At 42.6% G+C, this 27,432-nt stretch overlaps 2 protein-coding genes across 12 annotated transcripts in view; both read right to left on the reverse strand.

Annotated features, from left to right (window-relative positions):
• Positions 1-1,377: 1,377 nt before the first annotated feature.
• Positions 1,378-19,690, reverse strand: thrap3b (thyroid hormone receptor associated protein 3b). 5 transcript variants are annotated; one of them, XM_079176098.1, is made up of 11 exons: positions 19,537-19,690; positions 12,015-12,169; positions 7,833-8,660; positions 6,656-7,276; positions 6,163-6,329; positions 5,892-6,003; positions 5,716-5,791; positions 4,956-5,131; positions 3,935-4,160; positions 3,259-3,432; positions 1,378-2,978 (listed from the first exon to the last, which is right to left on the reverse strand). In XM_079176098.1, exons 2-11 carry the CDS (start codon positions 12,134-12,136, stop codon positions 2,751-2,753), a joined length of 2,730 nt encoding a protein of 909 aa, XP_079032224.1. In that variant the 5' UTR covers positions 12,137-12,169; positions 19,537-19,690; the 3' UTR covers positions 1,378-2,750. The 5 variants fall into 5 exon arrangements, with proteins under 5 accessions (XP_079032224.1, XP_079032223.1, XP_079032225.1 ...); XM_079176097.1 differs by lacking the exon at positions 19,537-19,690 and adding an exon at positions 15,654-15,950; XM_079176099.1 differs by lacking the exon at positions 19,537-19,690 and adding an exon at positions 15,571-15,950.
• A 4,137-nt stretch (positions 19,691-23,827) lies between these two features.
• LOC306708090 (uncharacterized protein) overlaps positions 23,828-27,432 on the reverse strand; it is a 38,730-nt gene continuing 35,125 nt past the window's right edge. For 6 of the 7 annotated variants that reach the window (XM_079175796.1, XM_079175793.1, XM_079175797.1 and 3 more), the window contains 5 exons: positions 25,693-25,797; positions 25,518-25,568; positions 25,362-25,416; positions 25,051-25,281; positions 23,828-24,424 (listed from right to left, as the gene is read on the reverse strand). In XM_079175796.1, the coding sequence (XP_079031922.1) occupies positions 24,414-24,424; positions 25,051-25,281; positions 25,362-25,416; positions 25,518-25,568; positions 25,693-25,797 (453 nt within the window). In that variant the 3' untranslated portion in view covers positions 23,828-24,413. The remainder of the gene's footprint in view (positions 24,425-25,050; positions 25,282-25,361; positions 25,417-25,517; positions 25,569-25,692; positions 25,798-27,432) is intronic. The other variant, XM_079175792.1, reaches the window with a different exon arrangement.

Raw genomic sequence — 27,432 nt, forward strand, 5'->3', positions numbered from 1 at the left:
TTTGTTGTGTATTCAGTTGATTGTTTTTAATTCTTAAAGTTGTTTGATTTGTATGACCAACAGTCCTAAAAATATTCGCTTTACAGCGATATAAAGGAGGGAAAACAGCATATCTTCATATCTTATAAAGTTGAATCAAGATTGTTTGGACTTTTATTTGAAAAATAAGGCTTAAACAATCATCAAAACAGAACATCAGTTATCAAAAAAAGAGGATTGATTAAATCAACTAATCATTTAAGCAATTTAAACACATTATCTTAAGCTCTGGGCATTTAAAATTGGGTGAAATGTTTTTTTGTTCAACAAAATAGCCTGTTTATTAATCCAGAAGAAAAATAGTGCTCAGCTCCAGCCCTGGTGTTAAACTGCTCCCACAGAGGCAGCTTCACGGTGGGCTAATCTTAGCAGAGAAGTCAGATTCCCACAGAAACCCTCCAGTCTTTTTCCCAGCCTTTAAATTGGACTTGTGTCTCTGACCCCATTACTTCCTGTGTTTCCCTTCCCACAATTCTCAGTACCCTGCCTCCTAGTTTCAGCTACAACACTGCAGCTCTCTCTGCTGAAGAAATGTATGTTTACTGGCTATGAAAGAGCCATTCACCTCAGCCGTACTGTAGATTTTACCAATGCTGAGCTTCCCCAAGTGGGTCCAAGCGGTGTCCCAGCAGACAGTCTATTTTCTGTTGGCTGGATTTTCCTCTTCCGTCAATGAAAAGGCTCACTATGTTATAACTGCAGTAGCTTGTGTCCAATGTCCGTTAAGTTGCACTGAATGGAGATTGTTGTAGGATTTAAGAGAAAACAACTCTCGAGACTGACAAAATGAGACACTCAAGACCCGATGGTTTGTGCTCATTCTGGGACAAATTGTTTATTCACACTTGTTTATGGTCCTGAGCCGTCTATAACAGCTCAAAAAACATATTTAACATTGTTTTACCACCTAAGTTAAAGTAGAAATACCACAATTTCCACACATTTCCCAACACTATTCACAAAGAAATGTACAGTATGTTATCCTGGAAAATTATAATAGGCTTCTTTGTACTACTTGCTGGTATTTTATAGACAAAGAGTAAAACACAATTGACAGATATATTGATAATGAAAGCAATCATTATGATGCTTTCTGGTTATTTTGTCACTTTGAATCAAATGTACAACCAACTTTGTGGCTAAAAGTTACCGCTTCACTACTTTCATACATATCGAATATAATTGGGATGATTTTGCAAATAATATCTTTACTGCAGTGGAGTATGTGAGATCCCAGCCACTCAGCAGGTAAATCACAAACCATCTAACACAGTGAGCTGTCTGACATTTCTACAGAAGGTTCAGTTATAGACCTCAACAATCACACTCAGAGTTGCCCTGAATCAAAGAAAGATTTATTGAAAATTAAAAGACAAAGAACTCCAAAGCTCTTGAGAACAGTACAAAAGTATTCCGCTTCAGATTAAACAAAAAGAAAAAGTCCTACAGTTCTGTTTAGTACATGCAGTATGTACAGTCAAAAGTGGGACGAAGCAGCACAGTGAGAAACTAGGTCACAATTCCTCTTAAAAACACACTTTCATCGATGCCTTTGACAAAAGGTTTTGTCAATATCTCTTCACTTTTTCATGTTTAGGTTCTCTGACTGGAGTCTAAACTGTTATTTTTTTTTTTATGCGAGAGGATTTACTGCAACTGTTGTATTTAAAAAATGAACCGTATTCAGTTTTTATGTTTTCCTTTCCCCCGGATGTTGAGATTACAATAATTTAGGTCTTATAATTCTATACACTTAATATTTTTGTAATAACTATTCTTTTTTTTTTTTTTTTTGATTAAAAATCTAAACAAGAGGTAGCCACTTACCTAAATTGATATGACAGAGGCAGAAAACCTATATGTTTATCTGTCTAAAGCAAAAATCAGGGGATTTTGGTGCCAAATTCTTTACAATTTACACTTCTTTTAAACGGAAAACACCCACAATCAATGAGAATATACTGGAACACACACATAAAAATGTCTTCACTTTCTAATGAGAAATACAGGCGAAGTGGCACTACATGAAAAAGCTCAGATAATATAAATGACAAACATCGATCGTTCGGATGGGGGGGGGGGGGGGGGTTAATCAAAATTGTTTTCTTGTCGGATAATTTGACGATTGTGAGCCCACTACCGATTGGTCCCGAGGAGCGAGGTATGAATCGAACGCTTCATGCAGTAACATCAAAGATTTATCACAGCCCCCCAAAAAAACAAAGAAAAAAAGAACGAGAAGGTGGCAATCATCTAATACCTTCCTACACTGAAACAGGTGGAGTTGTACCTCTCGTAGCCGGGGCTGTACCCTCTAACAGATTACACATGTATTGTTAGCTATATGTCATTTCTAAGGCACAAATGCATTTTGTCATATTTTCAAAGGATATTCATCTTTGTTGCCTCAGTATTTCCTCCCTTAAAACGATACAATTGAATCAACCGGCTGCGGAAAAAAAAAAAAAACCTTTACATAAAAACACACTCTGAAATGAAGCTAACCTCACATACAAAACGTAACAGAGTGCTGCTCCTCATTCAAGTCAGTTCTTTCTTCACTTAAACCGTGAGAAGGCTCAAACTCACTGAACACATTTTTTTTTTTTAACTATAAATGACGACATGACCTGGAGGGGAAAATAAAGAAGAACGACCCCTTCGTCGCCGCCGTAACCGATACGCCACAGCAGATGACGGAGCGAGCTGCTCTACTGCTTCTGGGCGGAGGCGTCTCCTGGGCCCTTGGTGTCTTTACGCTCTACTTCCGCGGAGTCGTCTCCCAGCTCCCCCTCCTGTCCTCCCTGGAACATGTCGTGGGTCCACTTCGGGCTGCTGCCCCCCTTGCGGTAGACGAAGCGCCCCCGGCGGGGCGGGAAGGAACCCCGGCCTCGTCCGCGGCTGTCCACCCAGGTTTTCTCGCCGTCACGGTCATCGTGCTGGAAGGGCACACAGGCAACGTTAAAAAGGTCAACTCAGGAGTCCTTTACACAGCAGGCATATCAAAACCGGCGGGCTGGTCTAGCCCCGCCTCCCACAAAACTCAACTCAACCCCAAAACTGCAGCGTGTACAGCAGCCTAACGAAATTTTGCCATTATTCACTCAACCATTTAACGACATTATTTCTACTCTGACATGCCATAATGTCTGTGAAAAAGGTCCATGTTTTAAGAGCCTTGTCATGCCACTAAATCAATTAGCAGCGCCAGAGGCTCACCAGGTAATACTTCCTGCTCTTGGGAGTGTATTCAGGGTCCCACTCCTCCTCTGGAGGGCGCACTGCAGGATTTACATTTGCAGGGTTTCCATTGCTGCTGCTGCTGTTGTTGTTGTTGTTGTTGTTGCCTGGATAATTTCCCCTGCTCCACCCTCTCCCTCTGACTCTGGGGAACTGAAATCAAAACAACAGGGTGGATTTACACTTGCAGTCAAGGGACAGACACATTTTCTACAATAAGATGGACGAATATATTTTATTATGATTAATATTTGATATTTTTGGTCCAAGTCAGAGTAAAAATAAATAAAAGAAATCGACCCAGAGACGATGAGAACGACAGAACACACAGATAAAAAAAAGCCATACTGATGGAAATCAGGCATTTGTTTTAGTGATGAGGTGAAGTTCCACTGATTTACGCCACATTACCTTAATAAAAATCAGGTAGTGCATGGAATATGTATGAGAGAGTGTCATCATCATTATCATCATCATCATCATCATCATCCACATTATGTTCCTTAGCATTAGGAGGAAGGAACAGAGCAGAGAAGCGTAGTCTACTGTGACGCCATTAGGACAAAGAATTGCAAGAAGATGAGATGTCAGTACGTCAGTGACAAAAGAACACCAATGCAGCAGGAGAGATGATGAGGCTCAGACAGGAACTTACAAATCCACGGCCTCGGCCTCTCTCCGCGCCGTGGCCTTCATAGTGGCCTCCTCTGTCTCCGGGCCCGCTGTAGTCGCGTGGAGGGTAACGGCCGTAGCCCTCCTCCATGTGCTCCATCCCGTCTCCTCCCATGAACTCCTTACCCCTGTAAGTCGGAGGGTAGGGGGACGGAGAGGAGGAGGACGACGAGGAGGACGGAGAGCGCTCGCGCTTCTTCTTACCCTTCCTGCGAGCAGAGAACATCAAGGTTGGATGTGAGTCTCGTTAAAGAAAAGAATGAGTCTGAACAGTTTGAAGGTGTGATGAGCAGGTTGTGGAAGGTTTGTAGAGGGGTTGACATGACTCACGTTTTCACATATTCCTCCACAACCCCTACATTTTCAGTTAAAAAAAGATGTGCATTACATTTTTGCACAAGCCCCTCCCCTAATATTTAACCACAGCTGCAATGTGAACACATGCAGCCAATGTTTTAAGGAAAAGAGAGAAAAAAACAGCCTCAAGCAATACTTAAATTATTTTTTTTTTTAAGTGCCGGATGTTCATATTAAGCTTTCACGTTCCTCAGACTCTGAACATTTGCACAATCTTAAGTCTATTATTTGCTCATTCCATTCTCTAAACACTCTAAAGCTCTTTTCATTTTAAAACAGATATATTTTACACATTTCTGACTCGATTTTCACAGTTTTTTCTTTTCTCAAAACACCAAGAAGGCTATAATTCTGAAGTAGTTAAGAGGAAAGCAATGGCAGTTGCCTCTAATCATTTTGGGCTAGTTAAGAAATGTACTGTAGATGTGGATGGGAACAAAGCAGACTGTGCCCAAATTGAATTACGAGTGTGGGTGAAAGAAAGAAGAAGGCAATAGTTTATCCTGCTCTGCTGCTGTAAATCCCCCAACATGGCAACATAGTAACCACTTCTCCAACCACTGTGTTCCCTGGGGCCTTGTATCTGATGTGAAGGACTCTGTGGGGGGGGGGGGGGACAGGGGACGGAGACAACAGACTGAACCTACTTGGATTTCTTGTGGTGTTTCCCAGATTTCTCAGAGGACTTCTCTCTGCTCGCTCCTCGGGAGCCTCCGGGGCTCCTGCCTCCCTCGCGCTTAGAATCCTTCCCAGCAAACCTCTTACGCCTTTCAATATCCAGGCGAAGGTCCATCACGTCGCCTTTGAACTTTTTACTTGGATCCTGCAGGAATGTGTGTTTATTAGCCAAGAAAGCAGCTGTTTGTAAGGCGGATGGACAGATTCAGAAATGCTACAAAACTGAAGTGAGATCACTGCATTACAAGTAAAGATGAACATGTGTTAAGTATTGTGTTCCCTCTAGTGGTTAAGACAGAGTAATACAAAATATTCCTAAAAAATGACTTTTCACAATATAATATAAAAGTATTGGTGGAAACCAGCAGCATGCATGTAGCTTAAAGAAAACAAATTTAAATTTTACAGGTTTTTTTGTAGCTTGATTTTTTTCTTTCAAGAAAAATACTTACAAGGTAAAGGCACTGATAAGCGTCCCTTGAGAGGCTTGGACTCGGGATCTTAATTCACTTCCTTTTAGCCTTTGCTCGGGCTCGTACATACCCAATCAATAACCATATCTCATAGGCTGTGTGGGGCTTGCTCGGCACTTACAAAACACAATTGGGCTCTTTTGATTTAGAAATATGCATCCTTTGAAAGAAAAGCACAAAGCTGAACACTGCTGCTCTTGGGTCGTCTCAAAATTTGCTTGTTCCAAATACATCAAATTTCAAAATGGCGGGTCACCTTGTAGCTGGTCTCCTCCATATCCTCAAACAGGTGAGAGTGCCTCTTAAAAGCACTGGGGGAAACATCGATTCTCCTGGGAGAGGAGGAGGAGGAGAAACCGCTGATGTCAATAACAGATTTGTATTTTTAGAAGCTGAAATCACCTCAGATCAGATCGTTAGACGGTGAGATACCTGTGGATTTCTGGGCTCTTCCTTGGCTTCATCATTTCTACCTCTGCAGCTTTTCTTTGGTACATGGCAAACCGCTCACTTAAAGTCATGTCTGACGATTGGAAGTGTTGCGCTGCGAATAAAGAACCAAAAACTGTTATTCCAAGATACGGCTGTGGCAACATATAATCAAGTAACGAAATGTCCGGTGGATCTCATCGACTGTCCAAACTCCCGTCGTCTTGTCATCTCGAGTCTGCAGGGACACAGGCCGGCACAGATCCCCCTTTACCTTTGATGTAGTGCACGATTGAGACTATGTGCTGAGCAAACAGCTCAGAGGGGCTGCGACGGAGCTGCGACGACTGAACGTGCTGGAAAATGGAACGAAACTCCGGATCTTTCTTAGTGGGATTCTGCAGCTCTCGGGGCACGAGGCGCTCTTTAGACAGGGAGGAGCTGAGGGAACAGAAGGGGAACATTGAGACGTAAAAACATCTACCGTATCGGCCCAAATACAGGGTGAGCCGGTCGCAGCTCCAACATACAAAGTGGTTTTCCCCAAACACCCGTTTTAATGTGCAAATTGTAATTTGCACATTCAAAAATGTAATTGAATCATCTGTAAAGTCAACAGTTAAACAACAAAAGGTCACGATGGCAAACTCAGACTAAAGCCGGAGCAAATCATTCTGACCGCTATGGGGAGGATGTGATTAATGGGAAAAGCTTGTACGCTTATGCTCCGGCCAATATGGTAATATTGCATGAACGGTTATAAATACCTGGGCATTTCATCTACAGAACCCAGTTTGTGTTCAAAGTCGTCCCTTGACGCAGACAGGTGTCGCACAGGGGACTCCTCGCGGCGGGGGAAAGCTCCGGGAAACAGCGGGCGCTCCTTCTCTCTGGAAGTTGCGGGGGGAGGCGACAGACTCCTTCTGGACTTCTCCTTGTCTTTCTTCTCCTTCTTCTTGGACTTCTCCTCCTTCTTGGAGCTGTGCTTGCGGCCTCGGTAGAACTCCTCCTCCAGGTGTTCAAGGGGCTCTGCCTCTTCAGCATCTCTGCGGCTCTTCTCCTTAACTGACGGGTAGGACGTGGAATAGCTCGGCTCGTCCCCCCACTTCCCGAAAATGTCCCGAGCGGTGAGGGTGGTTTTGACCTCCCCGTCCTCATCAACGTCCCTCTCTTTCAGCCCGTGCGACTTGAGGAACTCCTCTTCTCCGGCGTCGAAGAAAGGCAGGGTCTTGTCCTCCTTGGAGTCGCTTAAAGAGGCGGACGAGCTGTTGAAAAGGTCTCCGGACTTGCCTCCTTTCTCTAGCTCTCGGTCTGTGGTGCTCTGCTCTTTATCGCGACCGTTCTCCTTTTCGGCAGCCTGCTTTTTGTTTTTGTTCTCGGCCAAGAACCTGAAACAGAGAACCAGCCTGAGCTTTAGCACCTGCGACGCCAGCAACACAACTAATATTGCTCGTTGTAATGACAACATTCCAGACTGAGATCGGCAACGTAGGAGGGAGAACAAAAAAAACACATTCCCATCCGTGTAAGTCCTCAGTCAAATTACTTAAAAAAAAGAAAACAAGAACTTTAAATCACCACAGCCTGCTTCCCAAAATAGCATATCCGGTACTATAGATAAACCTACACGCTGCACAGAATTTTAATTTCCCGATAAATAAAAAAGCTCATCCCAAAAGCAAACAGACCAGGACTCACATTGAGATAAGCATACTCACGTAACCACCACCATCCTAAGTAAGTGGGATTTCGCACAACTTCATCAACGACCGGCTACATTCTCAATGCACTTAACGTTTTATGTCTTCCTTTTTAACCTGTATTCCTCCAGGGAACTTTGAAAAGAAACAAAAAGGCTAGACGTGTTTGAAAGAAAAATAACCTAAGAATTGAAAAGAACACCATGTAACTACATTCAAAGAACTGAAAATGGACTAGACCTACTTTTTGAAGGCAGCAGAGATCACAGTCTTATCTTCACATTTGGCCTCTTCCTTTGAGAAGAACCCAAAGCCGCTGAAGGAGGCCGTTTGTCCGGACTTCGTGGGGCTCTTTGCTGGAGGGGACACGGTGCCGATGGTTTTCCACATAGGACCGCCAGTCGCGGGCACTTTGCTGTCAGGACCAGTGGGGCCACCTTCTTTCTTAGTGTCTGGGCTGATTCGTTTAGGACTGGCATCATAGTCAATCCATTTACCTCCGGATGCCTTCTCGATGGCGCTGCCGTCCGCTGCCAGACCTGATTTCTCTCCCTGGCTTTCTAGCTTGTCCTTAGCATCCTTGGAGCCAGGCTTGCCCTTGCTGCTGCGATGATGCGGCGACGAGGACCGGGACCGCGAGGAGTAGCTGGAGTGCTTGGAGCGCCGAGATCCCCGCGAGGACGAGCGGTCGGAGTAGTGGGAGCGGCTCCGGCTGCCCGAGCGCTTCTTGGGCGTGCGGGAGCGTGAGCGGCCCCTCCTGGGGCTGTGCGCGTGGTGGTCCTGGTCGTGGTGGCGATCGTGCCAGCCTCCACCTCCACCTCCGCCGCCTCCACCACCACCACCCCCGCCGCCGCCGCCGCCCTGCCAGTTGGACTTATAGCCGTAGCCGCCTCCTCCCCTGTTCTGGTAATGGCTGCGTGGGTAATAGCCTCGGTTTCTGGCACGGTAGTGGTAGGGCCTCCGGAAGCCTCGGTTGTAGCCTCGGAACCCTCCTCTGTTGTTCTGATAGTCCCTGGAAGGATAGTTTCTGTAGGACGGAGAGTGTGAGCGAGAGCGGGAACGAGACCTGGAGCTGGACGAGAGAGGAGAGAGAGAGAGAGAGAAAGACAGAAGAAAATGTATGTTATTTGGGGGAAAGCATGTGTTGAAGCCGAACACAAATATCAATCTTGCAAGTCAAAAGCCACGCAGTCCGCACATTTAAGCAACAGACTGTAGCCAGAATCCTACTTCTCCTGTGGGGAACGCAAAGACCTGGGACGAACGACTGAATGAACACCAGAAGCCAACAACATCGGCCGGCCACGGCATCGACTGGGATGCCCCATATACAGCCGCCTTTCACCCGATAGAAACTCCATACTCTGATCACACGACAGCAACGAGGGCTGTCCCCGACCAAAGAAATCCTTAGTCGACTAACACTCAATACTCATACATACGATTTTGTCGACTAATCGATTTAATCAACAGATCTGTAAAACTAAGCTTCTCCACAAAGAATCACACAACAGCACGACTTTAAATGTTGTGTTGAGGATCTTATTTTGTCAAACTGCCACCGAGCCAAAACTGTTGTTGTCTAAATACATAGACAACACATGTACATGTTCAGATGCTAGGTTACAACCCCACACATGGTGGCACCAACAGCCTTCTTCAGGATGTAGCCTGTAGTGAACCGGCCCAATGGACACTGATCTTAGCGGCTCTGAGGCATGTGATCCACCCAGTGGTTGTACTTCGTATTGTCACCTGAAGGTTTATTGGCTTCTTGCTCAGGTGTTTGCGATCGTCTTGTATTTCCTGAAGAGGAAACTATGTGCTGAGGGCTGCACCCTGGAGAAGGTTGTTTGTGCCACCATGCGTGTTCAATAACGCAGCTCCGGCTTAACATGTACGATCGTTTTGTTTGTTTTTAGAAGTTCGCCATGAAATAGCCATCTGATGAAAGGCTTCTTAACTTTTTACCAGAAGAGGGCCTTGGACCTTCTTTTTTTTACTTTTGTGTTCCCTACCAAAAAGCCCTCTGGACCTTTTCTTTTGAAAATAAAATGCAATTGCCTAATTCAGAGCGAGCTGTAAAAGACAAAAAGGAGTGTAGCTGTACAACGATATTCAAGCGGAACATGAGTGCATGGTTTAAATCATTCTACTAAACCATCCGCACCAACCTGAAATGATCCCGAAGGATTTATTTCTGCAAAAAGTAAAAAAATAAATGTGATTTAGAAGATTTATTGTCCAGTTTCTTTGTTGTTATTAAACCTGAAATAAATAACGTGATTAGTCTATTGACAGAAAGTGAATAAAGCAACTACTTAAACGATGGATTAACTGTTTGTCATTAAGCAAAAATGTCAGAAATTCACTGGTTCCAACGTTTCAAATGTAAGTATTTATTTTATTCTTTGTCTTCTATATTAATAAAAATGTAACACTTCTGTGTTTTAACTGTTAAATTAAGCAATTTGAGGACGTCGCTTTCGGGTTTGAGAACTCACACAATTTTTTCACAAATCCAGAAAAATAATCAGAAAATGGAAAAAAATAATAAATATTGCAGCCCTATAATATAGTGTGCATTTACAAGAGAGGATGTTAAAAGATAGGACCGATAACACTCATACTGTGACAACTTCTCAAAACTCATTTATCTGAGATTCAAAAAGTATCAGAAAAACGATTCCTCCTGTTCTACAGACCCCCAGGAGTACACAATGGCCCCTGGAGGTCCCAAAGCTGTGTAACTGGGTAACCTTGACAGGAGACAGAGGCCCACTACTGCCCACTGTCAACAGGGGGCGACGTGAGCTCAGTGATGGCTGGGAAGTAGCTCCAATGAGCACAGCGTGGTCTCCGTCATTCCCTCCAAGAGACACAAATGTAAACAAAAACATAACTTACACACAGAATATCACACCAAGGTCTCCTGTGCCCAGAATCATTTCATAAACCGCTTCTAGCATAACTCTAGAGTGGGAACAATACAACAGAGGGATTTAAGCTAGAAGACAAAACACATGACGACAGATGGCAAACGCACAAATCATCAACATGACATTAGATCTTCAAATTGAATTTAAAAAAACAACAACTACAAAACAGCAAGCTGTAGCTTCACCCGTGTAAGACTAAAAGTCCTCTAAGCACAAACTTCCTATTCTAGAGAAACGTAAAGTGGCGTGTAAACTCGGGGATATGAGAAATGCGACGTTGATTGACACGATGTCTTGTAAAGCCACGGACAAAAACATTACGTTTACAAGTACATGCCAGCTACATATTGAACCCGTGTACCTTTTCATCGGAGCAGAGCAGTCCTGGACAAAACACAGTGTCGTCCCACAAGCAGGACGGTCTGTGTGGCTTTAATTTATGTGTTTCGACACCCGGGACGCAACCTGCTCTAATCCACAGAGGGAGGAGGCAGTGGAGGGGGAGGGAGGAACAACAAGGCCAAGAGTACTCGCTCTCTACTCCTTCTTCCGTTTGACAATCATTGACCTGCAGTGTAGCAATGCTCTTTTCAAAGAAAAAACATGGACCACCGACAACAACAAGTAGGCAGCCAGCGTGGGAAGCGCTCCCTCACTTAAAACGCTAAATAAATGAATACATCATATTGGGCATATGGGTTGCCGTCCTAAAACTGTAGCACATCTCACAAATATAGATGACTGCAGATTCCCTTACAAGAAAGAAGACGAGCCGATGCAAACAGCGTGAGGCTCTGTCGACCTTTTCACTCACACAGCAAACACATTTATGCAAACTAAGCACAAACAGAACGAGTGAGGCCCGGTGAAAGAAGAGCAATAAGGAAATAAATTCAAGTTCAATTTGACTTTAAACTAGAGTCAAAACAACACAATATCAAGTGTGTATCTGCTATGTCCTTGATGGACATATAGACATGGTCGGACTCATGGTGGACAGTTTGAAATAAATAATTTAAATTAACCGGACACGTCATGTTTTTTGTTCTATCTGTTGCAAACAGCACAGGAGTGCCGTGTCACTGAAGTAAAATGGCTGTCATGAAGAAATAAATAGTGAGTAAACACACAACTGAAACTTGAGCAGGCTGTTTCCTTATTGCTCTGTACTCTCCTCCACACACAGACAGATATTTTTACACCAGTGTACTACTGACTAATAACACAGAGCTAAAACCACAGCCTGCATATCATAAAATATAGGAAGACACCCAAAAATAGCCCCCGCTTTCACTAAGTAAAAGTATATAAATGCTAACAGTAATTAATTACGTTCATATAACAAAACTGTAATAGTAGCTGTCATCACTGTGCAAAACGTTTAAAAACTACGTGTTAAATACGAGTGGAACGCTGCTGTATATTAACCACATACACTTAAAAAAAAAGACAACGATGTAGGTTAATGGCAGAAACTCTGGATTTACCTATAGCGACGTTTTCTGGATCTTGAGCGGGAGCGGCTCCGAGAGTGAGACCTGGAGTAAGACCTGGATTTGGACCTCGATCTGGAGCGGGACCGAGCTGGGGAATCCGGAGCCTTCGACATCTTTGCACTTAGACCAGTTCAACTGTTCTTTTCCTTAAAAACAAAAACAAGAAAACAAGTTCATTTGATTGGTTTTACTTAATGTTCACGAGGGGAATGAAACCGATACAACGTTAAGCAATAATGCCCTTCAAGGAAAGAACAAAAAATTCAAACAAATCTTTGGGGGGGGGGGGGGGGGGTCTAAGAACATACAGGAAGTTACAGAAATAGTCACATCCTGTTCTATCTATATGTTGGATACTGGTAGTTTGCAGACCACATTGCAACTATATGTTGGCCCCAGTCAAACCTGGGCCGCCTCGATCTCGTAAGGCGCGCGTGTGCATGACATCAGAGCACGTCAGAGTATGAGTGATGTGAAACAGGTTGAGCTTCTGTGCAGCAACACGTGAAGGCTGCTGCTGAAGAGAAGCGAGGTCTGGCTCAACGTCGAAAACAAATCAACCTGAACAGTGCAGCTGTACAAAAGCACGACCCTTCCAATGACAGGATACAGCCTCCGACCAACAACCAGCTCTGTGGGTAACTGTATTGAAGTAAGGCTGTGGTGAGGAGCTTGCGCTGCGTACAAATATATATACAGTCCTTCATTGGGGGCTAAGACTCTACTACTGTGGTGTAATAAAAGGCATAAAATGTCAGGTAAAAAGATTCAAGATGCTGTTATCAAATTTGAAAACTCTGATCCGTGAAGAACGATGTTTGTTTGTTTTGTAACCACAAAAAAAGAACAAATGCTGGATGTGCTCTGTTGATCGCCCAGTCCTAACTTTGAGGTAAACAAACAGTGCTTCAGTTAAGTGACATTGACCTCTTACCAAACTATTGAATCAACACTAACCGAAAATGACAACCACATACGCAACATGGCATCACTTATTTCACCCTAACCCTTCAGGTAAAGAAAAAACATATTCTTTATGTGTACATACTTTTAAGAAAAAAATGCGTACATGCTAGTTTCTGGCAAGGAGAAAAATATAAATACTAAAAAGAATTGCAGCATGTGTCTATCTTGCTGCCTATTTTCCAAGATGTTCCAATATACCTCAAATATGTTTTCTCTTCATGCATCTTTTCTACAAAATGGAGATCAGAGTCTCTTGCACAGCAGCGGCCTTGGTCTGGAGCAGGTAGTGCTGCTTTTACTACAACAGGGACTCCTTAGTGCTAAAAACAAACGCAGCGTACTAATGACGTCAATCTGATATTCCATTGGTTAAATCAAAGTCTGAAGCGCTTGCGTCTTATTCAAGATTCCCTTTGAGAGCCCAATGAAATGCATAACAGTGTTATTTTTTATTTTACTGAATGCTTTGGCTCTTTTTTTTCTATGTATGAAGAGACAACAGCTGCTACGTGTATACAAGGTTTCCCCCGCCTCTACAAATCTGAAGCAGGCCACTCAAGGGTGTTATCGACCACCAAAGGCACTCAATGCTCCTCTGCTGAACCTCAAATGTTCAATACACATAATTAAGGTACCTCTCTGCATGCCTCGGCCCCCCTGCTTGTTAAGTAGGCTATCTCAATCACTTTAGTCCCGTGTTAAATAAGGGAACCCCCCCCCCTCTCGCATCAAGAAAGTACATTCATGCTAATCATTTCACATGTAAGGTCAAAGTTGTGAGTTGTATGGCTGAAATTCTCAACAAGCGGGTTTCACCGAGCGAGTTTAATATGCAGAGCGGTGAAAACTAAGATAGTAGCCTAAAAGCACACAGAGGGACCTTATGATAGCCAAAGCAATATGGGTGACAATTAGGTCTTTTTAACAGTTTATATTCATAGCATCCTCTCTGAATCTGCTTTTCCCTGCAGACCTCACGTATGGCGCCCTGAATGATAATTACAAAGAGGTGCATGAGTGAGTTGACTTTCACCACATTATCTACGGTGTGCGACCAAAGCACAGCTCTCCCCTTGACATCGAAAACAAAAAAATGGAAGATAAAAAGGCAGCATGAAGAATTTCAGGTTTTTCCCATTTCATCACTGGCAAAGATCTTTGACAGTCTGTACTGCTTTAAGCCCGGTTATCATCTATTAGAATAAAGCATCAATTTAAATATGCAACACTTTACTTTCTTGTGTCTGTAGCTCTAACTCATTAGCTATCAAATAATGTATGCTTTAAAAAAAAGCTGAGAAGTAGCTGGACTGATTGTTTGGGTTGATGTTAAATGAAGGATATGCACCATCCAACCAAAGACGGACACATAATATATATATATATAAAATTGTGGAGGAAATATCAGTGAAACCTGCGAACTGGAAAGGCCCAGGGCAGTAGCCAAAAACAGGGTTGGAGTTGCTCCAGTCAAAAGCAATTAAAGTCTAGTTTAAGTGTTTTTAATAATGGTGTAATTCACTAAAGTCAAGGTCAAGCTCTTTAAAATGTGAAAACAATGTAGTATTTCCATCTTGATCCCTGTAAATTATATCATAAAACGTAGCTGCCAAGAAACAATATCAGACAGCTGTGTAATGCTATTTGAGATGTACTACCAGTGGTGGACTGTAGCTATAACCTACACCCATTAAACTACATTTACTAAAGTGCTTCATTTGATTACAATGTTGAGCTGCTTGTAATTTACTTGAGTAGTTGCATTTCATGGTACTAACTGTGCCTGTGACTCCACTGCATGCATTTCAAAACAAAGGGGACTAACTACTTTGCAGATTCTAATCATTAGTACAAATTAATACACGATGGTGTATTATGAGGGATTAAGCTACCCTGTAGTATATTAAAAACCCTCGTCTACCAGCTGCAATATTGAAGTAATGTACTTAAATACATCAATAATTATAATCTAGTCAGAAAACGACCATGTATATGATGCTGAAATGTCCATTATGCACAATGAGTACTTTTACTTTTGGTTTTATTTTTGGTCTTATTTTGATGCTTTTTGTACCTCAATTGGAGTACGATTATGAAGGCGTGCCTTTTAACGTCACGTTACTTGTAACAGAGTATTTCTTACAGTATAGTATTGCTACTTTTGATGAAATAAAAATATCTGAATACTTCTTCCGCCACTGGATATACAAGTCACGAACATAAGCCCCTGGGTTCAATGGTTCATTGATCCGTTTGGTTGTATATCTAGCTCACGTAGGTTAACTGCGTTATTAATCACCATTTAAAGCTACGACGTCGTATAAGATTACCTGTCCACTGCATCAACAGCAAATGTAACTAACAACAAACAAAAACAATGCAAAATACATGAAGCTAGCTTTGCTAAACGTGCAGCTGCGGGGCCACACGGCACTGTAATCAACACTGAAGTCCAATAACACTGACTAGAGCTATCGATACTGACGGGCCACCGTTAACATGCTTCACGTTACCATTAGCGAAGCAGTGGACGTTCCTGACTTCAGCTATCATCTTAGCTACAAAATGAAGTTACAATTACCTTTCCCCCGTTTTCACAAGACTGGTCAAGGCTCGTGTTTATGAATAAATGTTAGTAGAAGTAGTAACGTTAGAGTAGCTAACCGTGGAGGCTGCTCGTCTGGTCCTCCTTCCTGGTTCTACTCCGTGGTTTCACGGTAACGTTACGAGTGTAAGCGGATGTTAGCAACTTAGCTTGTTAGCAGCGGGATCGTTACCAACTAGGCCACCAAAACAGACGCACTGCGCCCTTAGAAGAGGGTAGGCGCCTGGACTGCCGCGACATGCGCCATTAGATGTATCTGCGGATGCTTCTATGTGTTTTTCAACTGTGCTAAATGGAAGTTTCTGGCGGCATCACGCTCTAACGATCGAGAGACACAGTTAGCTCGCGATGCTACATTTGCTACGCCCTAATCGCGCGAGAGTTTGTGTGTCGTGAAGTGTTGATGTCCGGGAGGCGAAGCTATGGGGCAAAGGCAGGGTCAACTTTCCTCTGAGTGTGTGATGGAGTTGAGTATCTAGTGCGGTATTGTTTTCGCTGTAACACCTGTCGCACAGGTACGTAGCTGGATTAATATGCCTGACGCCACCCGTTCTCCTCCCCTCTCTGTGTAACTGATTAAACCCAAATGCCCTACTTTAGGAAAATACGGCGCTAGTGGAAGAAATACGCTACTCAGATCTGTTTGTAAAAACACTGTTACAAGTAAAAATACTGCATTCGACATTTTACTGAAGCAGGTCAGCAAAAGTGTTGACATCAAATTATATTTAAAATATAAAAAGTAGAAGTAGTGTTCTCATTATGCAGAATGGCTCATTTCAGAATCGTATTATTACTGGGTGATAATTATTGATGAATTAATGTGTTCATCACTTTAATGTTGCAGCCGGTAAAGATGGAGCTAATTTTAACTACTTAGTGTACATACTGCAAGGCAGCCTAACCTAGAACAATATATCATAATTTATTTGATTTACATTTTGCATTAATAATCTGAATCTTCAAAGTAATGTACTCAGATAAATCTAGTGGAGTGAAAAGTGCAATATTTGCGACTGAAATGTAGGAGAGAAAGCTCTGCTTTAAGTATTTATAACCTGCATCAAAGGTTTCCCTCGATGGTTCCCTACTTAGAGTTTACATCAGTGGGGCAGCACAGAAGTGTAGTTCTCCTGTTGCAGAAAGAGACTTCTATCGCTTTCTTTACTACCGGATCAACATCCATGAGATCAGTTTGTATTGTTTATTAGTGACACACATTCGCATATTCCCAAACAAAGTGCCAAATTACCAGCTAACATCTCAGATCTGGTTCCTGGTAATTAAAGAATTAAGATCTTCCTGCACTCTTATGTGACAAAAAGACTTTGGCTTTAATACCGCCGTACACAAATCTATACTATACTCATATGTGGTAAGGGGCCATTCTTTATGTCTTCATGATTTTCAGTACCTCCTTTGTGGTTTTCTGATGGGAAAAACAGTTTCAAGCTGTTTTCCTTCGAACACGTGACACATTTACAGAAATATATTGATGGGCTTTGTTCCTGTAAATAAACAAGTGAAATGGTAATAATTGTCAGGATCCTCTCACACTAACTTTTCCTTTTTGGGTTAATTACTTCATTGAAACAAAAGACCCTTTGACTTTTTACAGCTTTAGAAATGTCTTTTGTGTGTCAAACACAGCTGTCTTTTAGCTTGGCGTTGGTGTCCATAGGGTCTGTGCTGCACTATTTTTATCAGACTAAAAGCCACGTTACGCCTCCTATCACAGAGACAGATCCCACCCGGGAGACCACTCAGGGCCCACTCGGCCAAAACACAAATACACTTACTTAGTTACTAAAGTTATAGTCTGTCTCATCTCACTGACATGTTTCCTGTTAAGAGAGTTAGAATCATTTTTAGTCATTTCTTCCAATCGGGACGACCGTTACGTCAGTGTATATTCAAGGCTGAGGGATGTGTGGCGAGTTTTGGTGAGATGTTTTGAATCAAAATATAGAAAATAAGACATTTCAAGTAAGAGTACGAACTGCATCGCTGGACCTCCCTGACTATAAAAGGTCTTTTTGTTAAGTTGTGTACCATCTGTTCCCCGTCAGAGAACCTTTAATCCCACATAGTGACGAGGTAATCAATCCTCAACAACCAGCGTCTGGAGTGTCGTCTCAATTCTCCTCTCTAATACACAACAGCTCTATTGTTCAAGTCGTTTTTGAACACATTACCCCCAATTTTACTCTCCCTTATACACATATAGACACTCAGAGATTACAAAGCCAGAGTGTACACAATATGTTAATACATGTAGAACAAGTAATTGATGTAGAACAGTCGTATTTTATTTCCACTGTCTTAAGCCAACATAACAATCTCATACTTCCTGCATCACAGTCATAGTACATTTATACTACTGTCCATATCTGATCTATAGTGTGTACAGGATATCCACATATCATACCCTTATCTCTGTATAGAGTGTCTCACTATTGCCATTACTTGTACTTATACCTGCACTGTATATATATATATATTTTCATACTGTATTGGATGCTAGTTTAATTGAATCCAAAACTTGAAAATCAGGTGCACTAAAGACTGTCATCCCAGTTCATGCACTGGGATGAAGTGCAGCTGCAGCCTCAAAACCCAACTGTCTGTCTGTCGCTCCCTGTGATAATAACACGTCATCTGGTCCACAGTCCACATAAAAGACCTGGTTTGAATTCCTACAACCCCGCATGGCACTCTGTGATCAAGTCGCTCCTCGTTGACCTTTGACTAAGACATGCAAACAGTCGCAGCACAGGTGCTGGACACTTGGACGAGCCAAAGTTAAAATTAACCCCCCCCCCTTCCCGACAAATCCCTCCTTTGGCCACAATGTGACGGGCAGACATGGCTCCTTGTCTGTCACTCACTGTTACAAGCTGTTTATGTGGCGTCGCCCGGAGGTTTGCATTCCAAGTGCCAGAGGACAACTCTGACCAGTGAGCTCCCCGAGATGAAAAGTGAAATAAGAGTCGGTGGGATTTAAGGGATTGTGGCAGCAACATGAAACGTGTGGAGCATTTTGTGTCATCATTCAAAATAGAACAGAAAAAACAAGCAACGAGCAAGAATACAACGACAGCAGAGGAGCACAAACAAGTTCTGAAATATTATCTTTCAATCAGTGATAGGATATCTTGATGAGCCTATTTATTTCTCTGAGGTAGAAAAAGCCACTTTTTCCTCTAATTGAAGCAAAATTGCATCAAAAGTAAAACACAAAGAACTTACTTAGAGACCATTACATCTTGCACTAATAAGAAAGCTGTGAAGGCTGTAGATAAGTGCATAAATATTGAAACATAAATATTCCATTACACGAGTAAAAGTCCTCAATTCAAAATATGACTTTAATAAAAATACTAGTATTTTGATAAATGTACTTAAAGTATCACAAGTAAAAGTACTCATTATCCAGAATGGCTCCTTCAAAAGTGTTATAGAATATTAGAACATTCTGTCTTTGTAACTTTAATGTTGTATAGTTCTTCAATATGGAGACACGTTTAGATACTTTAAATACTGCAATAGTACTGCATCATATCATACAAACATACGACGTGTTTATATAAAGTAACTAGTAGTGTCAAATAAGTGTATTGGAGTAAAAAGTACAGTATTTCCCTCTGAGATGTAGTGGACTAGAAGTATAAAATGGAAATACTCGAGTAAAGTTCAAGTACCTCAATATGTACTCACTTACACTGATTGCTTTGAATGTCTTTTAATGTTAATGTCTCTATTTGATTATCTTCTGTTGGCATTTTGTTCTCAGGCTTTTACTGTGAAACATTTGATTCAATCAGGAATAGATCGTTAGACTTTGAAACCTTCAACTCAAATTACAAAAAGACATAGCAGCACAAAGAATGTAAGCTCTGTAAACACGCGTGAGAGAGATACAAAAGAAAGTAAAAGGCTCACCTTGCAGGGGAGAGTGAAAGTGAACAGAGAAGAGCGAGACGTCTCTCTGCCTCCCCGTTTATAGAAACGTGTGAGGGAGACACCTCAGTGGTGACTGTTGAGAACGAAGCACCCACCGCTGTCTGACAAGCACTTGGTGAAATCACATCTCAATTATAAATAGTTGACCCTCTGGAAGCGTTTTTCAGTGATGTTGCTGTTGTTTTTCAGTGATGATCTGGGAGTTACAGTATGCCTTTGCTTCCACACGTTGAGATGCCCTGCAGGGGGGTCTGCTGCTGATTCCTCAGGGAGCACACGGACGGATTAAAGGTGCATCATCGTTTGTACACGACACTGATCCCATCTCATTTGTCGTGTGAGGGATGGGCAGGTTGAAACACTCAGCTACATGACATACATTTTGAACCGTGTATCCTGTTGCTTTTGGCTGAAAGTCCAGCGTAAATGTAAGCGGCGAGTAGCCACGCTTCGTGCTCTGCCTCGGCCCTGTTCACAGATCACAGACGTTTTTTAGCCAACCCGACCAAAATTCTGTCATGTCAATGCACTGCATGTAATGTATTCGTTTCTGTATCTATAGTCGCTGCTGTGATTTGATGTCGTTGTCCTGTCATGTGTTGGACGTTGCGTCTCGCCTTACTAGTCGAAAGAGGTTTTAATCTCAATGTGACTTCCTGGTTTAATGAATGTTGTATATAGAGAAAGAGAGAGACGCTCAGACTCTTCAGTCAGGCTGCTATCTGTGCTTCCACTTTGATTGGGGAATAAACCAACAGGATCAATGTGGGTTTAGAGATAGCAGCCTGACAGACGCTAAAGAAGCCCTACATGACGTCACATTGTGTTCAAACACGGATGCTTGTCGTATCACAGTCATAAAGAGGTTTGGCAAAAAAAAAAACTGTTCAGAAACCCTGAAGAGCAACAGGATAACATAACTCTGATTGGATGATCTTACCCAGACCTGGTAACCATGCTATCATTTGCTAATTAGCACAAAGTTCAGCTGAGGGGAATGTCAGTACTTTTGCTGGTTTTTGGTCATAAACCAACATACTGGACTGGTTGAGATTTTGGCCTGATATTGGCACGAGAGGGAAAGTTTATGGGTCACCAAGTTAATACAATGTGTGAACCACATTTCTTGGAAATCAATCCAATATTTGTTGAGATATTTCACTCAAAACCAAAAGTGTCAGCCTCAGAGTGGTGCTAGAGGAAAAGTCTGGTACTTCACAAAGTCAACGCGATCTCACAGAAATACATGAAATGAGCATACACCGCGAAAGCAATGTAACATTATAGGTTTAGGCAACAAAACCATTTAGTTAGGTTTAAGAAAAAAATCATGGTTATGCATGAAGTAAGTATGTAAACTAAGTAAAATACGTAAACACGTCTTTTCTGTGAGATCAGGTTGCCAAAGTCATTATGGTTCATCCTCTGGGGAAAATCCATCTCTGCACCAAGTTTCAAGGCAATCCATCTAATAGTTGCTAAGACAAAAAACAAAAATGTCAACCTCATAGTGGCGCTAAAAGAGCCTCCACAGTCAGTATGATTCATCCTCTGGGGAACACGAATGTGTGTACAATATTTTATGACAATCCATCCGCTAGTCGTTGAGATAGTTCAGTCTCAACCAAAGTGGTGGGCCGACTGACAGACATTGCCGTCTATCAGTGAAGGACTACCACGGTGTTGCACCTGTCTCGTGCAACCGGAGTAACGTTACCATGTAAACATCCACTTGGACAAACAATGGAAACACAATAGAACCATGAATTGCAGAGACAGAGAAGTAAACAGGGTCTCATTATGCACAACGTGGGCCGCCTCTTTGTATGCAGCGCTGCATTGTTTGGTGAGAAAGCTTTCCAATTACACAGTCCCCACCTAAACCAAAGCAAACAGAGACATACAAACATGTCCTCACCCTGCGGGTTTCTGTCCAGAATCACATCTCTGTGCCCAGCGGCGGCGTACTCGCATTGAACCCAGCTCCAGTGTATTCTGTGAGTCATTCGATATGCTAGCGACCCTGTGACAGATGCACCGTGACCTAAACCCACCGGCCGCTGCAGCAATGAGAGTCCTGTTTGAGGACAACGTTACCTGTAGCTGAGGGGAAAACAGCAGCGACCACAAGGCTTCTAATATTTGATTGCTAGAGTGCATTATAGCAAGTGGACAGTAAGTCTCATGCACACACCTTTGATCCCTTGGCTGGAGTCTCCCTCAGAGCTGGATGGGGTCAGTTCTCTGCTCTGTGTAACATAAAGCCACAGCCAAACAAACACAGGCTGAAAACAGAGGCCCCCTGTTAAAATATAGCCCCCTTTTTTTCCCCTCTATTTCATACATAAAATCCCATTTCCCAGGGGCAATTTCCTGTCTCTCCACACTTTCAACTGTCAAATAAAATAAAAGAATAAAATAAAAATGTAGTCGCTTTCAAATCAGAATTGAAATCCGGACATTTAACATCTAAAATACTGTTTGTTACTGTATGCAAATCAGGTGAAATAGGGTTCACACATAGCTCTAGTCACGACCACAGGAAATGAGATTAATCAAATTGAGTGAAGACACAACACTTTCTTCACAATCTTGCTGTTTTATAATAGTTCTTCTTATTAGATTGCCATCCTATCCCATAATGTTTCCTAAATATTTTTGGAATGTGTTCACATTACTTCTGGGAACAACTTTAACCATCTAAATCTTGAGAGAACTGCCCCAAATTTCACAAAAGAAAAATGTCAGATTCACTCTTCATCGGGAATCAGCTGATGAAAACAGTTGTTTAAAGTGTGGGGAGATAAGAGAAAGCTTGCGTTAATACTGTGGCATTGAGTTTTAAAGACGGAATTTACTGTGAGAGGCATGGAGGGTCTTACAATTGCATTATGGGAAATGTAGGATCCAGTGTTTTTGAATCTTGATCAAAACTAGAGGTAAGAGTCAGGATATCTCGGCCTCGGCTGCTTTAATCTTACATCATTCTTTTGATTGAATGTGTCTCTCAAAATTCCACTAACTTTATGTAAAAGCAATACTAAATTGCCGGAGAACCCACTTATGTAGCTGATGATGTTTCGAGCATTCACATATATTTAGTCAAAAAAAGAGATTTGTATGTGGGTAAAGACACTTTTTACTTTTAATGTATTAAAATATTCCACCATCATAAGCACCCATGATGGAACAGATGGAGTACAATGGTTGTAAACGTGTCTGATTACTGGTAGTGGCGCTCACAGGTGCAGTTATTTACATCTCATTAAAATCTGTGCTGCCATCTTCTGGTCCCTCTGAACATTGTAACTCTGGGACAGCGAGCTCCGGACCTGCACTTGATGCTGATGTGTGATGTTTGTTTTCCCATAAAGTCAAACAAGATGATAACTGACACAATACAAAGGAGGCTGAATTCACATTTATTACTTTGGATTACCAGGCTGAATTCAATTTGAACTGGCAACAATAAACATTTTCAATTCAATTAGTTGTAATCTTCATTCAGTCGCTCTAAAATGAACCTTTTCTGCAGGTCCACCATGCCATATGTATGCTGTCAATCAAGCTGAGGATGATTTGCTGTTGAGTTCCTATTAAAAAAACACAGACTGCCTGATCTTATGCCACAGTTCACGATACATAATCAGCCAAGAGTTCTTCTAGAAACAAAGACGTTTGTTCAGAATTAACTACAATAAAACTCGATTTTACTAAAGAATGAATTCGCCAGATTAAGATTACTGTGTAAAAAACAACAACAACTACTCTTTCTTTCTAAAATGCTGCTATAAAAAGTCATGGGCAAAATGGAAATGTCTGTTTGGTGGAAATACTAACAACTCATAGACAGCTGACATGAGCAACAACCAGACCAAGCCTGGAAGGTTGGAAAACCACCGGCTTCACCTTTAACAATGTGTTGCACTTTATTAGCTCATCATATACGTGTAACTAGTAACTAGTAACTAAAGCTGTCAAATAAATGCTGTGGAATGAGAAGTACAATCCTTCTTTTGGAGATGTAGAGGAGTAGAAGTATTTCAGTGGCACAAAGTAGAACCTGTAAACTGTACGTAATACTTAATAGTAAATATAATACCGTCTCATGTCCTTGTGATGCAAAAGCGTCTCTACAGTTTGTTATTATACTGTAATTGTGCAGCTTTATTATAAAATCTGACACAATCAATTGACAGAAGGAGTGAATATCTAATGTTTGCGAATAATAATAATAATAATAATAATAATAATACACATAAACGCAGGAGCCAGTCCCTTTCATAAAGCTTTATTTCACAGATCCCCTGTAACAGGAGGCCTAGGCAGCCAGGCTCATTATACATTTACATACACTGTCTGTGGCCAGTCCTTACAACGCTCCCCATGTTAAATAACTCAATAATTCAAGACGAAAACAACAACAACAAAAAACACACACACACCCACACACACACACACACACACAGTTCAACTTAAGATAACAATAACAATATCGCAACGACGGTAATAATAACAACCATTGTCAAATATTATGTAATTTTCTAAAATTTGTTACACAGTCAGTCATTTTTAAGGTGCACCATAAAATCTGCATGTGACATTTCAATAAAACTTGACAGATGCAGCACCAGGACACGCGGTGGAGACAGAGAATACTTGTTGTTGCATGTTTGTATATTTCAGATGAGAGCTCCTCCTCGTCCTCCTGCGACAGACTGTATGACGGGAATTCAGCGCAGTTCATTGTTTGTTTTGGCACACGATTTTTTTTCATAAGCCGCTGCGGTGGGGCATGAATCTCATAGCTCGAGCAGGGCCATAAGGCGCGCGTCTCCGTGGAGACGTGTGGGGACTCACAGGACCTCTGCAGGGACAGAACAACAGAGGTGAGACGAGGGGACTCTACATTTGAAGGAAAACTTGAGAAGGAAACTTTAAAAGCGACACAGCGTGGATAACCTCGATACAATTCGGAGGGACGACTTTCTCGTCGCACACTCCACGAACGACTGACGAGCTCGACTTATTTGATCTACAGACAGCGATTCCCAACTTTGGGTTCAGGACCCTCAAAGCGGTCCCTAAGATTAAGATGAGGGGCCACATTAGTCACAGGTTGTTTTGTGACACAAAACCATGTTCAATATTTGTATTCTCTCATGTCTGCCATTGATTTATCTTGTGAAATACTGAATATGTTCATCTGTTTCAAACTTCATGTCGGCTTATTATTTTAAGGAACACTGATGTGGGATTGGATGTGGACAGAAATATTCCATGAGACAAAAGCATTTTATGGACCTCAGGATTCATTGATTCCGGAGAAATTTGAATATTTAACCTCCTTTGTGTCCACAAAGTTGGAAGTTTGAAGTCTGGACCCCCCCCCCCCCCCCTCTCACCAAGCATACAGTAATCTTAATGCACCGTTTAATGTATGTAAGACTCTGCTGCGTGATCACAGTCTCATCCGGGAGCTCCTCACTGTACCTGCGACATGCTGAGGCTTCATAGGGCCTGTTTTCATCAGGAAGGGCTCTCCGCCCTCGAACGCCAGGATGGGCTCGCCCACCAGCCCGCTCTGAGGCTGTGGCTGGATGATCTCCCCGAAGTCGGCCGCCTCTCCGTTGGCCGAGACGCCGTTCTGGTGAGCGGCGGGCTGGACGCCGTTTGCGACAGGACCGGACACAGTTGCGCCGGGAGTCTGCAGGTTTCCAGCTGCTGCAGAAATATAATATTAATGAGCAGATAAATAAAACGAGATATTGAGTCCCATGTGGCATAGCGACTGTGACACTCACCCTTACTGAGCTCCGTGTCCTTGCCGTTGACCTGCGGAGAAGCTTTGACATCCTTCTGAGATGACAGAGAACAAAAAGACTTTTGTTATTTCAAAAAGTCACAGAGGAAGTTTAGATTTTATTTTTGCACGCTCGTTTAAAGGGGATCACACAAACCTTTTCTCCTGCGTCGCTCTTACGAGTCCTCTTCATGATCTCCTCAAGGCGCTGTGCAGATCAGACAGAGAGATCAGTTAGTTAGATGTGTTTTTTTTCCCCGAGGGAGGGAGTCCTGGGATGAACTCCAGTGTGAACTCTCTGAACTGTGAAGTTGTTGTTTTTCCCTCCTCACCTTCTTCCTCTCCAGACGCTCCTGCTCCTCTTTCTGGAAGTGTTTCTCCCTCCCCAGGCGCTGACGCTCGGCCTCCTCGCGAGCTTTGGCATCAGCCTCCTCCCTCTGAAAAAAAGAAGACGACAAAAACAACATGAATGTGAAGCTGACGAAAGTAACACTTTCAGACTAAATACGAAAGATCTATTAGCTAATAAAAAAAGTCCCACGTGCAGCTACAAAAACACAGGAAGCAGCAGGATGTCAGTCTTTGACACCACTTTATGTAAATGTTCTGTGACATGTCAGATGCTCTGGTGTTGATTCCCGCAGAGAATCACAGCTGAATATGTAAATTACATGCTCAATGTTCCCAAAAGCACCTAAAACTGCATTTTTATAGATCTTATTTCATTTTTATTTCTGTGGTTTGAGGTTAGAGATGTAAACAGAGCATCAATGTCCCTCAATCTCAGTGTGGACCACAGTTCCACTGCATTCGTTGTCGTGTATTTTCATGTTTCTCTTGTGAGACATGAACAAGTACAGATTGTGCAAACACATTTTCCCTCCAGGGACAATAAAGCCTCTCTATCTATATAATAGAAATGCAATGAGTCCTTTCCATAATGTTGTCAGACACCTACAATAACAATCTGAGCCGGTCAGTGGCAAAAAGAAGTGGCCGCACGTTGACAATACTGTGGACCAAATACCAAAGTTACCCTTTAAGTAAAGGATCTGAATATGCTTTAAAACACCACTGGCGATCACATTGTGTGTGTGTGTGTGTGTGTGTGTGTGTGTGTACTGTCACGTAGAACAACTCCTGACCACCGGGGGGCAGCACATGCTCAGTCTGTTCTGCAGCCTTCAGGCCAGAGTTGGTGTTATATGAGCAAATTCATTACTTGCTTCACTGGGTATTTAGATTCAGCACCAAACAAACAGATGTATTGAAGTCAGCAATGAAAACAAGAGTTATGATGTGTGCATAAATCACATCTGTCGACTTTTAAAAATGTGCCATTTTCACACCCTTGAACTGATGACTGAAGTTTGACTGTAGCAATTGAGCTGTGGACACAAATCTTAAATAGTCACGCACATATTTTCGTTTCCGTTGGAGAGGGAGCTCTTAAGAGATACGAGGCCACTCTGGTCTGGAGCTGTCAGGGTGGAACAATGGTCCGATTGAAGGCGAAGGAGCGGAGCGCAGCGGGGCCGAGTGCTTCAGGCGGGGCCTGCACTGACGCTGACTTATCCGACTATCAGCCCACTGCAGAGCCAAGTGTATGAGACGGGGGCAACACAGGCCTGTCACTATCTCCCCGATCACAATGGATCCCCTCAGCCTGCGCTCATCACCATTATGGAGGTCACCAGCTGGCATCTGCCCGAGCCAGACAGACTAGGGGCCTCTGACTAACTGGGCACACGAATCGTCCGTGACAGCAGCACATATTCTCCTCCTTTAATCTGCCCAGATGCCAGACAGCGAGTCAGTCAGTCAGTCAGGGGGTGATGCCCGATGTTTGGGCTCACGTACAGTATCAAGCCCCCCCCCACCCAACCCCCCGACAGCTCAGGCATCCTCGTATGCATTAATCTGCCCAGATGGTAAATGGCCTTAGTGTATGCGGGGGATCAAAGGGATTCATGTTGGTTAATGGAAAATTAGAAGGGTTTCAGTGCAGTCAGTATTTACAGTAAACCTGAACCCATCATTTGTCTCAGTGATGAAGTGTCGGGCCTGGTTAG

This window comes from Pholis gunnellus (assembly GCF_910591455.1).
Source record: "Pholis gunnellus genome assembly, chromosome: 16".
Classification (NCBI taxonomy): domain Eukaryota; kingdom Metazoa; phylum Chordata; class Actinopteri; order Perciformes; family Pholidae; genus Pholis; species Pholis gunnellus.

Coding starts and splice junctions, on each gene's coding strand:
- thrap3b (XM_079176098.1), bottom strand. CDS start 12,136: ATGTCGAAGGCTCCGGATTCCCCAGCTCGGTCCCGCTCCAGATCGAGG. Junction 5,132..5,715: donor TGGAGGAGACCAGCTACAAG/GTGACCCGCCAT, acceptor ACATTCCTGCAG/GATCCAAGTAAAAAGTTCAA. Junction 4,161..4,955: donor AAACACCACAAGAAATCCAA/GTAGGTTCAGTC, acceptor CTCTGCTCGCAG/GAAGGGTAAGAAGAAGCGCG.